Source organism: Impatiens glandulifera, chromosome 1 (assembly GCF_907164915.1).
Source record: "Impatiens glandulifera chromosome 1, dImpGla2.1, whole genome shotgun sequence".
NCBI classification, from domain to species: domain Eukaryota; kingdom Viridiplantae; phylum Streptophyta; class Magnoliopsida; order Ericales; family Balsaminaceae; genus Impatiens; species Impatiens glandulifera.
Window position 1 is genome coordinate 26,806,701 of NC_061862.1, and position 16,994 is coordinate 26,823,694.

At 29.4% G+C, this 16,994-nt stretch overlaps 1 protein-coding gene across 1 annotated transcript in view; it reads right to left on the reverse strand.

Annotated features, from left to right (window-relative positions):
- The window catches only part of LOC124922058, a 28,870-nt gene extending 15,955 nt beyond the window's left edge, over window positions 1–12,915 (reverse strand). The window contains exons 1-2 of the mRNA XM_047462788.1: window positions 12,775–12,915; window positions 12,441–12,677 (exon numbers count right to left, since the gene is read on the reverse strand). Coding sequence (XP_047318744.1) covers window positions 12,441–12,677; window positions 12,775–12,915 — 378 coding nt within the window. The remainder of the gene's footprint in view (window positions 1–12,440; window positions 12,678–12,774) is intronic.
- Between the last annotated feature and the right edge of the window lie 4,079 nt (window positions 12,916–16,994).

Here is a 16,994-nt window from a genome sequence, read left to right on the forward strand (position 1 = left end):
AAAAATTATTTTTAGATCAAGAAAATTAAAATTAAAATTATAGCTATCTAGAATTTGATTAGTATATTGCCGCCAAGGTTCGGATTTTGTTTACTTAAGTCTATAAATAAACCATTCTAATTTAAACAAACATAAACATTTAATCTCTTCCTAACATATTATATCTGAGGTGTTTCATCCTTACCTAATCGGGACCAAAACAAACAAAGTACGTCAAAGAATCATCATGACCAAAATAAAGAAGGAGAGTAATCTTAAGATGACATTCTCTAAATAAAAAATAAAAAATAAAAAGGGGGATTTTCAAAAAATTTAACGAGCTTATAATATTTTCTCAAACGAACAAAGTGTTACTCTACTGTCATCCCAGTGTAAATGAAATAGTCGGCTGATTGTTTAGTTCATCCTCTCGGAGCTTTTTCTGTTGAGGAGGTGAAGCAACGTGGAAATGAGATAAATCATGTCTTGCTTGACTTGATTTAACACATTTCCACGTTGCTTCTTAACCAACTTGAGCATTCAACCTTCATCATTTGCCGTTATTTCATCTATACTAGGATGAAGTGTATATGAAGGAATTAGAGAAATCTATTTATAGATTTAAATATTGAAGATTTGGAAACTTTATAAAAAAAATTAAACGTGCCAGCTAATTTTGTATATTTTGTTAAGGAGAGTAATCTTAAGGAGACATTCTTAAAAATAAATAAAAATTGAAGTTGGCTTTTCAAGAAATTCAGCGAGCTTATCACACCCATGTGAAGTTGAGATTTACTTCTAGTATTTTCTACAGCAAACAAAGTGTACTTCTACGTTCATCCCAGTGTAGATGAAATAGCTGGCCGATTGTTTGGTTCATCCTCTCTGACGGGGCCTTCTTGTAAAACCCAACAAATGATTGAGGCTTATCGGTCGTTGAACATTAGGAAATTAAATGATAAAGTTATGCGGATTGAGGAGGTTTCAAAGTAACGTGAAAATGAAATTATAAATCATGTCAAGCAAACTAGGAGGACCAAAGATGTTGGAAGAGATCAAATAAAGAGATGAATTATCAACAACTTGTTTTTGTTGATTATTCATCCCCTCATTTGATCTCTCCCACCATCTTTCGTCCCCACCTAGATTGTTTAACTTGATTTAACATCTTTCCACGTTGCTTCTCAACCTCCAACAACTTCTCAACCTACATAACTTCAGCATTCAACTCTCAAATCTTCAACGACCAGTTAGCCTCACCATTTGTCGCTATTTTATCTACACTGGGATGAAGTGTGTATGAATGAATTAGAGAAAATCTATTTATAGATTTAAATATTGAAGATTTGGAAACTCTATTATAAAAATTAAATGTGCCAGCTAATTTTGTATATTTTGTATATTTTGTTATATCTATAAATTAGATTTTTTACTATATATTGAAATAAAAAATATTTTATTTCTTATTTTAATTATACATTTCACCACTATTTTAAAATTAACAATAATGAAGTTACCTAAACAAATTATTTGCATAAAAGATACAACTAGAAAATATTTTATTTCTTATTTTAGCTATACATTTTTCACCACTATTTTAAAATTAATAATAATGAAGTTACCTTAAAAAATTATTTGCATAAAAGATACAACTAGATGAATGGATCATCTTATCCCATTTATGTTTACTTATTCGCTAAGTTTGAGAATTGATAAAGTGATAATAGGATAATAAATCCCTTTATTCGAACTATTATCGCATACGACAATTCACACACGACAACAATTTAAGATAAATTGTTTTCTTATCATCTTAGTTTATAAATTTACTATAGAGAACTATTTGATATTTTGCTTAATTAATAGTAATATTATTTGTTTACAAAGTTATATAATTAATATAATAGCCTAATTATTATTATTTATTTATTTCTATTAATATTGTTTTTTTATAGAAAATTTATATTATTATAATCTAAATAATTAAATAGATTTTTATTTATAATATAAATTATTTAAAATATATTATCAATTATTTGATAAATATAATTTATTTAATGCAATGGATTCATTCAAATAATATTTTATTTTATTGTTAGTTTAATTATTTTATTTTATAATATTTAGATTATTAAATAATAAATCTTACCCGAATAATGTAGTTTACATCAAATATTTTTTTCACTCTAAATAATCTTAGATCAAATAAGGCCCAATTGGAGAAATAAGAGTAATATTTTGCATATTCGACTCATGTAAAATGAGACAGTGCATAACCCAGAATATAATGCTTTGTAAAAATGAATTTGCAATAAGTTATGTTTGAACAATTTTTTTTACTATTTTTCTTTTCTTCTTAGTCCTTCAAGTACATTTTTCTTTACTTCTTAGGAATTTGATCGTGTTATAGGCCACTTCAGCGACAACTTCCGCATTTCGTCGATCTTCTTATCCACTAGTTCTCGTATGAGTGCTATTTTTTTTGTCTTGGATTTTTTCTCTATATAGATTCATTCATGTTAGGGTTGATTTGGAATGATGTTTGGAGAACTATATTTAATTATCTTTTAATTTTTTGTTTATGCATTTGTGTTTTTCAATTATATTCTTATCAAGTTGTATGTATATTATCGTTACTATCTACATTGAATTGAAAATGCCAGGATAAGATCTCCTTCCATCCATACTCACTATAATAAGATTTCTGAATTAACCTTTGCATATAAAATTATATTTTAGAGAATAAGATATTGATTTACTTACTTTTTTTTAAATAAGTCACAACCACATATGAAACTTTCTGATCAGACTTCCACAAATCAGTAGTCACACTTACCCTATTCACATTCTTCAATGTTGCCGAAGTATTTTCTTCTCCATCTCATAAGTAGTTAAGAAATATTTCTTTGTAATATCCCGACTAATTTTTGATAATGTGGAATAGTAGTCCTCATCAATAAGTTAAACAATTCATACTCTGCGAAAGAGAATGGAAGTTCATGAACAATAATCATGCGTGAAAGAATCTTCCTAATCTTTGTGTGATCGTATTTAAAACTTTGCACCACATTAAAAGTTTTTGTCTCCGATAAGGTTGTGATGATACTTAGATTTGATTGCCCTTTCTCTTTCATCATCTTCCTTATACAATTTCGACTATACCTAGTCAAATGTGTCACAGAACTCGACTTACCATATATGTTAACTGATGTTTACAATGAATACATTCAGCCTTTGTCTTTTCGTCTGTAAGTGTGATCACTTTAAAATCATCCCAAACTTTAGATACATGCTTCCTTTTATTCGTATCATATGGGTTGTTTTCATTTTCATAGCATTATCAAGTTCATCCACCTTATCAGGTTCAATCACCTCCTTATTTTGAGAAGCTTCAGTGTTATTGATTTCATTTGGTTGAAGTATACTTGAACTTTGAACTTCTCCCATAGTTGGTGTTGTACTCAATTCCTGAATTAATGATGATATGTTTGGAAAAATCATGAATTTTGGTGCCGTAGGTGGCCCAGAATAAGTATAACAAAAATCAATGAAACGAGAGTGTCTACTTTTTAGTTAGAGCATATGAAAACAAATCTTTAAGGTTTAATGCAAAATCAACTTCAAATAGTGACTTAAACCTAGAAGAGCCTCTGAAGTTTGTGTGCTGTAGGTGGCCCAAATGAGCCTTTCACCACCTCCTTGTTGTCTAGCCTTAGGTTGATATTCAATGAATTTGTAGGATCATGCTTATAAAGGAAAAATCTACTTAGGCGAAATTAAAACAAAAGTGGAGATACTCAATTTTCTTTTTGAATTTAAATTGTCAACTGAAGTAGAGGAAAAATGTGTTAAGGAATGGGAAATATAGTGGTTGTAAACTAAATAGGGAAGAACATAATATCCTTCCCAGTCACCAAATAAGCCTTAATGAAATAATGGGAACATAAGAAACTAAAGAAGGTTTTTGTAAACATACATGATCTCTATTTTTTTGCAGTTCAAAAAGGGATAAAACATGGATGCTATTTTGAAGTATGGGCATACTTATATTGGATCCAACTATATGAAGCTAGAGAGATGGTCTGAAGAATTTAACTTGCTAAGCAAACTAAAGGAAACAACCCAGATATGGTTTAAGCTTTGGAACATCCCAACACATATGTACAATGCAAAAACTCTAAGGATGTGTTTGATGAGGGGAATTGGAATTGGCATTGGAATTCTAATTCCAATTCCATGAGAATTGGCATTGAATTACAATTCAATTCCTATGTTTGGAAAAATTATAGAATTGTAATTCAATTCCAATTCTTATGTTTGGAAAAATGACATAATTGTAATTCAATTCCAATTCCTATGATTGTAAAATAAAATATCGGTTCAAAATATTAACTTCTTAAATATATTTTGACGTTTTTGGCACGTTTAATACGTTTTTGACATGTTTAACACATTTTTGACATGTTTAACACGTTTACACGTTTTTGACATGTTTAACACGTTTAACACATTTTTACACGTTTAACACATTTTTGACACGTTTAAACACGTTTTTGACATGTTTAACACATTTTCACACTTAAAACACATTTTACATGTTTAACATTTTTTCACGTTTTTGGTATGTTTAACACGTTTTGACATTTTCAACACGTTTAACATGTTTTTCACAAGTTTTGACAAGTTTAACACGTTTTCACGTTTTTGGCACGTTTTTGACATGTTTAACACGTTTTTCACATGTTTAACATGTTTTTCACGTTTTCGGCACGTTAAACACGTTTTTGGCATGTTTAACACATTTTTCACACGTTTTACACATTTTGACACATTTAACATGTTTTCACGTTTTGGCACGTTTTTCACGTTTTTGGCATATTTAACACGTTTTGACATTTTTAATATATTTAATACGTTTTTCACGTTTTCGCACATTTAACACGTTTTTCACACGTTTTGATAAGTTAAACATATTTTTGGCATGTTTAACACATTTTTCGCACATCTAACACATTTTGACACATTTACCACGTTTTTTACATTTTGGCACGTTTAACACGTTTTTCACGTTTTGGCACATTTAACACGTTTTTGATATTTTTAATATGTTTAATGTGTTTAATGTGTTAAACGTGTCAAAAACGTAAAAACTTGTTAAACGTATCAAAAATGTGTTAAATGTGCCAAATAAGTGAAAAACTTGTTAAACATGCCAAAACGTGAAAATATGTTAAACATGTTAAAAATGTGTTAAACGTGTCAAAAACGTGTTAAATGTGTTAAAAATTTATCAAATGTGTCAAAAACATAAAAAAAACATGTGAAACGTGTCAACAACGTGTTTAATGTGTTAAAAACGTTTTAAACGGGTTAAAAACATGAATATATGTCAAAAACGTGTTAAACGTGTCAAATATGTGAAAAACTTGTTAAACGTGTCAAAATGTGAAAAATGTGTTAAAAATGTCAAAAATGTGGTAAACGTGTCAAAAACGTAAAGAAATATGTTAAATGTATCAAAAACGTGTTAAACGTGCCCAAAACATGATAAACATGTTTAATGTGTTAAAAACGTGTTAAATGTGTCAAAAATGTGAAAACGTGTTAAACGTGCCAAATATGTGAAAAACTTATTAAACGTGCTAAATGTGTCAAAACGTGAAAAATGTGTCCAAAATGTGGTAAACGTGTCAAAAAGGTAAAAAATCGTGTTAATCGTGCCAAAAATATGATAAACGTATTTCATGTGTTAAAAACGTGTTAAATGTGTCAAAAACATGAAAACGTGTTACACGTGTCAAAAATGTGTCAAAATGTGTCAAATATGTGAAAAATGTGCCAAAACGTGCAAAATGTTCCAAAATATGAAAAACGTGTTAAACGTGTCAAAAACGTGTTAAACGTGTTAAAAACGTGAAAATCGTATTAAATATGTGAAAAACGTGTTAAACGTGTCAAGGACGTGAAAAACGTATTAAACGTGTCAAAAACATGTTAAACGTGCCAAAAACGTGTTAAACGTGCCAAAAACATGAAAACATGTTAAACGTGTTAAAAACAGGTTTAATGTGTGAAAAACGTGTTAAACATGTCAAAAACGTGTAAAAAGTGTTAAACATGTCAAAACGTGAAAAACGTGTTAATTTAGAATTACAATTCCGACCTAAAAAGATTAGAATTGAGAACTATCAAATTACACTATATTGAATTCCATTGGAATTCTAATTCCAATTCCAATTCTTAATATTAAAGTGTCAATTCCAATTCCAATGCCAATTCCAGGGTTATCAAACACACCCTATTGAATTTTATTGGAATTCTAATTCCAATTCTTAATATTAAAGTGTCTAACAAACATAAGAATTGGAATTGGACCCTCCAATTCCAATTCCAATGCCATTTCCAGGGTTACCAAACACACCCTAAGTCACTTTGTAAATTTATTGGGAAAACCATTATATATGAACCCAATTACAGAAGGAGGAGTGCAACTTATATTTTCTAGATTAAACATTGAAGTACATCCTTGAAGTACGTTGCCAAAGAACATGACAATAGTTGACATGAAAGAAAAGTCTATGTTTTTGTGAGAGGAAACCAAGTCTCTTGGAAAAATAAGAAATAATTTTATAAAACAACCAAGCGCGGAGACAATATTGCTCTATGACCTATAGTCATGGAAATCTCATATGATTGGAGGCTATATAGGTGTGCTTTTTACATTACTTTATAACTGTTAGCACTAAATATGCAAAATCAATTGAGAAAGAACAAAAAATCCTGAAAACCCAAGAAGAAAAAAAGTAGAAAAATGAAATAGAAGAATCAAGAATCAAAGACCATATTGGAGAAGTTAAAGACAATCAGCAAAGAAAAAAGCCAGAGGAAGAAATCAAGGAGGGATCAGAAAAGGAAGAAAGAAATGATGTAGAGAAATAAAGCAAGGTAGAATTAGATAATGAAGAAAACAGTGAAATTGATGAAACAAGGGATGCTGAAGAAGATAAACCTAAAGACAATGAAGAAGAAGAGACAAAAGATGAAAGAAAAGATATAGAAGAGGAGAAAGGCAAAGAGGAAACTAAAATTCTTGATCCTTAAACACGTAGAACTGAAGCAAAGAAAAATACATTTTATCATATTAGTACGGGTTCATACAAAAGAAAACTAAACAATGAGAGCAGACATGTATCATCATCTGCTTTAATTCAATCTCCCTTCATAAAGAATGAGAGAGGAAGGGGACGTAGAAAAAGGCAATATGGTCAAAAAGACGGAAATGGAGACAACATAGGTTGGGATATATAGATATAGTCTTTGTTCATTATAATATGTATTTGTAATGTGATTTGACTACTACAATTCAGAAACTTTTGGGTCGTTTCTTTGTATCTTACAATCAAAACTAGGGTGTGTCTAATTTTGATTATTAACCGTTTCAATTTTTGGACTTCTTAATAAATTTGTGTTAAACCGTTTTTAAAAAATTTCTTAAAAACAAAATAAATATATTTAAAAAGTAAAAATTATTCTTACACATGAAACAACTAGAAATTAACTTGTGGTAGTCAATCAACACGTGGTCAACTTATTCTCAAAAAAATCTAGGAAAATAAGTTTCCTAATATATTTTGTTTATTAAACAAAACTTTCATTTCTATAAATAATAACATGTTTAGTGCAAACGAAGGTAATGTACAACGCAGTTTAAGGTCATTTCAGCGTAGTCTAATGTCATGTTTCTTAAAAAAAAAACATAGCTACAAATTGGATTATTAAACTAAAAATTTTATTTATATAAACAATAACATATTAAATTATTAAACTAAAATTTTCATTTTTATAAATCATAACATATTGAATTATTAAACTAAAACTTTTATTTTTATAAATCATAACATGTTTAGTGCAAACAAAGGTCATGTTTAGCGCAGTCTAAGGTCATGTTCAACGTAGTCTAAAGTAATATTACTTAAAAAATATAACTACAAATATAATTATTAAATTAACACTTTCATTTCTATAAATAATAAATATTGGATTATGAAATTAAAATATTAATTTTTATAAATTATAACATACTCAATTATTAAATTGAAACTTTAATTTATATAAATAATAACATATTTAGTGCAAGTGAATGTCATATTCAGCGCAGTCTAAGTCAATGTTTAGTGCATTCTAATGTCATGTTCAGTGTAGTATAAGGCATGTTCAACACAGTTTAAGGTCATGTTTCTTAAAAAAACAAACCTACAAATAGAATTATTAAACTAACACTTTTATTTATATAAATAATAACATACTAGATTATTAAACTAAAATTTACATTTTTATAAATCATAATATTCTAGATTATTAAATTAAAACTTTTATTTCTATAAATCATAACATGTTTAGTGTAAGTTAATGCCATGTTCAATGCAATCTAAAGCCATGTTCAACATAGTCTAAGACGATGTTCAACCCAGTTTAAGGCCAGGTTTCTTAAAAAAAACATAACTACAAATAGGATTATTAAATTAACATTTTTATTTCTATAAATTATAACGTACTAAATTATTAAATTAAACTTTAATTTTTATAAATAATAACATATTAGATTATTAAACTAACACTTTCATTTCTATAAATCATAACATTTTAGTGCAAACGAATATCATGTTTAGCGTAGTCTAAGTCCATTTTCAGTGCAATCTAAGACTATGTTCAGTGCAGTCTAATATAAGTGTCTTAAAAAACATAACTATACAAATAAGATTATTAAACTATCACTTTCATTTCTACAAATAATAACATACTGGAATTATTAAACTAAACTTTCATTTTTATAAATCATAGCATATTGGATTATTAAACTAGAATTTTCATTTTAATAAATCATAACATATTTTAGTGCAAGTGAAAGTCGTGTTCGGCGCAGTCTAAGGTCATGTTTAGCGTAGTCTAAGGCCATGATCAATTCTTATATAACATAATTACAAATTAAATTATTAAACTAACACTTTTATTTTTATGAATAATAACATAATTGATTATTAAACTAAAACTTTCATTTTATAAATCATAACATACTGAATTATTATATGAATAGAGTTTGAATTTAACCCATTAAATTTAATACTGATTTTTAAGAGATTATTTCACGAATTTAATTTTCATTTAAAACGCATTAAATTTAAATTAAAAATCATAGTTAGAGATGCTAGTTTTGAACCTGTCGATGAAACAATTGTCTAAAAACATTTTAGCTATTATTGTATTTTTTTAATTCTCTCTTATTTTTTGAACTTTTTTTCATTTATGCATTATTTGTTCATAAACGATTTTTATTTTATTAAATATAATTAAAAATTACAAAAAAAAAAAAAATATTACGCGTTAGTAGAGTTATACTAGTAATGCAAATGTATATTTTAGGTAACACCATTAATATTTATTTTTAATATAACTTGTAAATTTTTTACCACTAATATATAATAAAATTAAGAAATATAATTAATAATTTTATAATTTTTAGATCAAGAAAAAAACATAAAAATTATAGCCAACTAGAATTTGATTAGTATATTGTCACTAAATGTGCAGATTTTGTTTACTTGAAACTATAAATAAACCCTTTTAATCTAAACAAACATAATTTTTTTATCTCTTCATTACATATTATACCTCATGTGTTTCATTCATATCTAATAATGACCAAAACAAAAAAAAGTGCGTCAAAGAATCATCATGTCAAAATGAAAAACAAGAGTAATCTTAAGGCGACATTCTTAAAAAAAAAATAAAGTTGGCTTTTCAAGAAATTCAGCGATCTTATCGCACCATGTGAGGCTGAGATTTACTTCTAGTATTTTCTCCAGCAACAAAGTGTACTTCTACGTTCATCTCAGTGTAGGTGAAATAGATGGTCGATTGTTTGGTTCATCCTCTCTAACAGGCCTTCTTCTGAAACCCAACAAATGATTGAGGTTTATCGGTCGTCGAACATCAAATATTAGGAAATTAAATGATAAAGTTATGCCTATTGAGGAGTTGATACAGGTTTCGAAGTAACGTGAAAATAAAATCATAAATCATGTCAAGCAAACTAGGAGAATCAAAAATGTTGGAAGAGATCAAATAAAGAGATGAGTTATCAACAACTTGTTTTTGTTCATTATTCATCTCCTCATTTGATCTCTCCCACCATCTTTGGTCCCGCCTATATTGTTTAACTTGATTTAACATCTTTCCACGTTGCTTCTCAACCTCCAACAACTTCTCAACCTACATAACTTGAGCATTCAACTCCCAAATCTTCAACGTCGGTTAGCCTCACCATTTGCCGCTATTTCATCTACACTGGGATGATGTGTGTATGAATGAATTAGAGAAAATCTATTTATAGATTTAAATATTGAAGATTTGGAAACTCTATAAACAAAATTAAATGTGCCAGCTAATTTTGTATATTTTGTTAATTCTATAAATTAGATTTTTTTACTATATATTGAAATAAAAAATATTTTATTTCTTATTTTAATTATACATTTTCACCACTATTTTAAAATTAATAATAATGAAGTTACCTAAACAAATTATTTGCATAAAAGATACAACTAGATGAATGGAGCATCTATCCCATTTACGTTTACTTATTCACTAAGTTTGAGAATTGATCAATTGATAATAAGATAATAAATCCTTTTATTTGAACTATTATCGCATACGACAATTCACACACGACAACAATTTAAGATAAATTGTTTTTCTTATAACCTTAGTTTATAAATTACTATAGATAACTATTTGATATTTTGCTTAACTAATAGTAATATTATTTGTTTACAAAGTTATATAATTAATATAATAGCCTAATTATTATTATTTATTTATTTTTATTAATATTATTTTTTTATAGAAAATTTATATTATTATAATCTAAATAATTAAATAGATTTTGATTTATAATATAAATTAATTAAAATATATTATCAATTATTTGATCAATATAATTTATTTAATGCAATGGATTCATTCAAATAATATTTTATTTTATTATTAGTTTAATTATTTTATTTTATAATATTTAGATTATTAAATAATATATCTTACCCAAATAATGTAGTTTACATCAAATATTTTTTTCACTCTAAATAATCTTAGATCAAATAAGGCCCGATTGGAGAAATAAGAGTAATATTTCGCATGTCCAATGAGTGCCCAACGCAGAATATGATGCTTTCGAAAAATGAATTTGCAATAAGTTATGTTTGAACAAATTTTTGTTTACTATTTTTCTTTTCTTCTTAGTCCTTCAAGTACAATTTTCATTACTTCTTAGGAATTTGATCGTGTTATAGGCAGCTTCAACGACAACTTCCACATTTCGTCGATCTTCTTATCCACTAGTTCTCGTATAAGTGTTATTTTTTTGTCTTGGATTTTTTCTCTGTATAGATTCATTCATGTTAGGGTTGATTTGGAATGATGTTTAGAGAACTATATTTAATTATCTTTTAATTTTTTGTTTCTGCGATTGTGTTTTTCGATTATATTATGATCAAGTTGTATGTATATCATCGTTACTATCTACATTGATTAAAAATGCCAGGATAAAATCTCCTTCCATCCATAGTCACTATAATAAGACTTCTGAATAGAAAATGAAAAATAAAGAATATATCATTGTTATCTAATTAAGAAATTTCTTTAATAACATTTTAGAACTTAAATTCTCTTTTTAATTAAAAAAGCTCAAAATATAACTCCCTACTAATTAACTAATACCACTAACGAAGAATTATTAAAATAACAAAATACTATTACTAAATTAAAAGAAAATGCACGTTAACAAAACTCTCCCTTGAACTAGACTCCATTTTCATCTAGTTCATCTTCAACAACTTCTATTGTGTTTCTAAGCTTTTTTTAAAAAAATCGTTCTTCAGTGACTTGGTCATAATGCCAGATACTTAATCATCATTATGGATCATACTGTAATTGAGCCAAGCCGAGCCGAATAGTGTCAGGCTCGAGCTCGACTCGTCTAGTATATATTCGGGATGGAGCTCGACTTGAGCTCATTTAGAGCTTGTAAAATAAAGCTCGAGCTCGACTCGTATCAATTTAGTTGAGCTCACGAGTCATTCGTGCTCAGCTCGTTTAGAGCTCCTTTAGAAAGCTCGAACTCCTTTAGAGCTCGTCTAGTGAAATATTTACCTGGTTGTATACAAGTTAAATTTATAAATTTAATGAAACATTAAAATTAGAATTATATATACTTTGAAATAATAAGAGGATTAAATTAGTGGAAGTAAACCTTCAAAAACGATATAAATTTTTTGCTTTTGTTTTAAATACTTATAAAAAGGCCCTACAAACAAATATTATCAAAAAATATTTTATTGTCATCCAATAACATAAAGCATTTTGCTTTAGTTGAAGTATATTTAAAAAAAAAAAAAAGGCCAAAACACTTCATAGGCCTTGAGATCTACAAGCAAGTCGAAGAGCTCCATCATATTGAGGTCTTTTGACTCCCTCATTGCCATGGTCTTGATGTCCCACTCTCTTGGTAATGCACACATGACCTTTATAGTAACTTCTCTGTTGTTGTAAGTCTTGTCAAGAATAGCTAGAGTGGTGACAATCTTGCTGAACCTTGCGTCGAACTCAGTCATAGTCTCTCCAGGACGCATTTTAAAGTTGTCGAGCTGTTGAGTGACAACCATAATTTTGTTCTCTTTGGTATGCTCGTTGCCTCATTGCCATGGTTTTGATGTCCCACTCTCTTGGTAATGCACACATGACCTTTATAGAAACTTCTATGTTGTTGTAAGTCTTGCCAAGAATAGCTAGAGTGGTGACAATCTTGCTGAACCTTGCGTCGAACTCAGTCATAGTCTCTCCAGGACGCATTTTGAAGTTGTCGAACTGCTGAGTGACAACCATAATTTTTTTCTCTTTGGTATGCTCGTTGCCTTCACACAGTTGAGTGAGTCTGTCCAAAATTTCCTTGGCGGTCTCGCATGAAATGATGTAGTTGAATATGTTGTCGTCAAGAGATCTGTACAGAACGTTCACAGCCATGTTGTTGAGGTTATTCTTCCTCTTGTCCTCGTTTGTCTATTCGGATCTTTCTTTTTCGATTTTGATGGGACCATCTATGACAACGCTCCACATGTCATCATGAAGAGAGGAGAGATGAGCACGAACTCTCTTCTTCAATACCATGTAGTTTTCTTTCGAAAACATGGGAATCGTGGTGGAACTGACATCTTTAGACATGATCAAGGTTTTTGGAGATAGCTTGAGAATAGAAAACAGAGTTTTGATACCACTTTATAGGATATGTGCAACCAATAGAGACGGGATTCTGACTATTGTTAGTAACTTCGGATTAACGGATTGATATGAATCTTTTTAGGGATTAATATCACTATCTATTCTTCACAAACAATCATAGACTCTTGAAACGATTTAAGTGCGGAACTGTTTTTTTGGGGTTTGAAGCTTTTGAACCAATGATAAATGAAAGATAGAAGGAAAGAATACAACAAGTTGTTTATGAATGTTCGGAGTTAACTCTCATACGTCACCCCTTCTTCCAACAACCGGAAGGATTTCACTAAACTTTTTTGAATCAAATACAACTTACTGAATAACTAACACTCTATTGAACAGAACAAACTCTGTTCAACTTAAAATATGATCAATAATATCTCTCAGCTAGATGGTGTTTTTGATTCTCTCTTGAACTTGGAAAAATGATGTACAATCAGTAAGTGCAAGAGTAATGAGTAAGAAGAATTCAATTCGATAACTGGTATGCTAGTGGTTCGTCCGTTGTCCTTGAGTATCTATAAATAGTAGAAGGACACCAATGGTCGAATCTTTTGCATGGACACGTTGCAAGCATCCATTGAAAAGTCGCCCATGGTACAAGAGTATAGTAGACTCTATGCACATGGATTGTGGCCGTACAGAACGGGTAGTGCGACAAATATTCTTCTAATCTTGTCTGGTACTAGACAAACCGTTAAAAGGACAAATGCGTACGTGGCGTTCTTTCATTGGATGCAATTAGCCGGCTGTCAGACTGTACGGAAGTGAGTGAAATAGAGTAGCAGACAACTAGTTGATCGTGTGTAGACGTATGCTAACTTCAAACGATTGTTGAAGTGAGGCATTAGACGTGCTCCATTAGACTGTTAAGTCTAAGGGATTTAGACGTCAACGTCTAATAGCGTGTTCCATTAGACCACTAAGTCTAATGGAGTTAGACTGCACGTCTAACTACGCATCTGTTAGACTACACGTCTAACTACGTATCTGTTAGACTGCACGTCTAACTACTTATCTGTTAGATTGCACGTCTAACTACGTATCTATTACATTGCACGTCTAACTACGTATCTGTTACACTGCACGTCTAACTACGTATCCGTTAGACTGTACGTCTAACTATGTATCCGTAGATTGCACGTCTAACTACGTATCCATTAGAATGCACGTCTAACTACGTATCTGTTAGATTGCACGTCTAATTACGTATCCGTTAAACTGCACGTTTAACTACGTATCTGTTACACTGCACGTCTAACTACGTATCCGTTACACTGCACGTCTAACTACGTATCCGTTACACTGCACGTCTAACTACGTATCTCTTCAAACTTGTCTGAAGGTGTTAGACGCCAACATCTAACTACATATCTGTTAGACTGCACGTTTAACGGAATTAGACCTTGACATCTAACTTCGAAATATGTCTATTTAGCCTACTTAGACCACGTCAAATTTAGCATAGCTTGATGCACCTGCATACACACAAATATACAACTTAGCTTCATTCTCAACTTATTAAGTTTTAGTTACATATCATCAAAATAAGATTGGTCAGAGAATATACTCATTCTCTAAATTATTTTAAAAAGAATAATTTGACCCAACAACTTCCATGAAAAATGACGGAAAATAATGAATAAAATGGGTCACCCTATCTGATGCACCTTGAGTTTTCAAAATTGGGAAAAATATTAAACTTACCAAGATTCATCTGCAATATAGAGCATGCCTCAATAACCAAATAATATCACGCGGATATTTGACATTTTTCTCTGACATTTATCATGCACAACGTATAGTTAGAAAAAAGAAGATTAAGAAAGGAAAAAATGAGTTATAATTTCCCCACAATACACTCCTCTAATGAGATTAATTTGTTCTGCGAATAATAACATTTTAAAAAGAACTTCCATGAAAAATACGAACTAAAATGAAGACAATGGGTCAAATAGGGATTGATCTACACTATAGAGCATGTCTGTATAACCAAATAATATCATGTAGATATTTGAAATTTCTGCTATGACATTTATCATGCACAACATATAGTTAGAAAAGAGAAGATTTAGTAAGAACAAAATGAGTTACCATTTTTCCACATTCCACTCCTTTAACGAGCTTAATTTGTTTTGCGAGCATAAACATTTTAGAAAGAACTTCCAAGAAAAAAAATGACGTACAAAAATAAAGACAATGGGTCACCCTATCTCTGATGCCCTTTAGTTTTCAAAATTTATTTTTAGAAATTTCATTCATATTCACAAAGAATTTGGTGGTCAAAACACATAATCTAATACATTCAATTCAGTTATCTGATTTTCATTCTATTAATGTCAACAATTAAAAATTCTCAATTCACGTCAACATATTTTTTCAATATCTAACTTAACAAAGACACACTTACCTCTTATAAAAAAAAGCCTATTAAAAGAAAAGAAAAATGTATGCATAATTAAAATAAGGGATTGGTCATATTATGGAGAGGAGATTCATTATGCTTTTATGTCACAAATATGTTTGCCATTGATTATTTTTGACAATTATCTTTCATCAGCTCACTACATTCACAAAGATTTGATTGATGATTTTATTAATGAAGAGAAATGTCTAAATAATTTCAAATAAAACAAGTTGTATCATTTCCTCACAATCCACTCCTCTAACGACGAGAATAATTTATTCTTCAAACACAAACATGTTAGAAGGAACTTTCATGAAAAATGATGAACAAAAATGAAGACAATGAGTCACCCTATCTTATGCCCCTTGAGTTTTCAAAATTGAGAAAAAATATTAAACTTACCAAGATTCATATGCAGTATAGAGAATACCTGAATAACCAAATAATATCACACAAATGTTTGACATTTTTGTTGTGACATTTATCATGCACAACGTATAGTTAGTAAAGAGAAGATTGAGTAAGGACAAAATGAGTTATCATTTCCCCACAATCCACTCCTCTAAAGAGATTAATTTGTTCTGCGAACACAAATATTTTAGAAAAAACTTCCATGAAAAATGAAGAACAAAAATGAAGAAAATGGGTCACCATATCTGATGTCCCTTGAGTTTGTAAAAATTGAGAAAATTTTATTAAACTTACCATGTAGTATAGAGCGTGTCTGAATACCAAATAATATATGTTTGACATTTTTGCTGTGACATTTATCATGCCCAACGTAAAATTAGAAAATAGAAGATTGTAAGGACAAAATGAGTTATCATTTCCCCACAATCCATTCCTCTAACGATATTAATTTGTTCTGAGAACACAAACATTTTAGAAATAACTTCCATGAAAAATACGATCAAAAATGAAATAATGGGTCACCCTACGTGATGTTCTTGAGTTTTTAAAATTGAAAAAAAATATTAAACTTACCAAGATTCATTTGTAATATAGAGCAGATATCACGCAAAACAAATTATAATATTTAGCCACCAACCTGGCTTTATACCTATCAATCTGTCCATCTAGTTTCAACTTTAATTTATAAACCCACTTAGATTAAATAGCTTTCTTACACATATGTAATGTTGTATCATACCAAGTATCATTAAGCTTTAAGGCTTGTAGTTTTTCTTCCATCGCTTGCATCCAATTTGGATCTGTAGATGCATGTTTATATGAACTTGGTTCCTGCATGTTAGATAATTGTGCCAAAAATGCTATATATGAT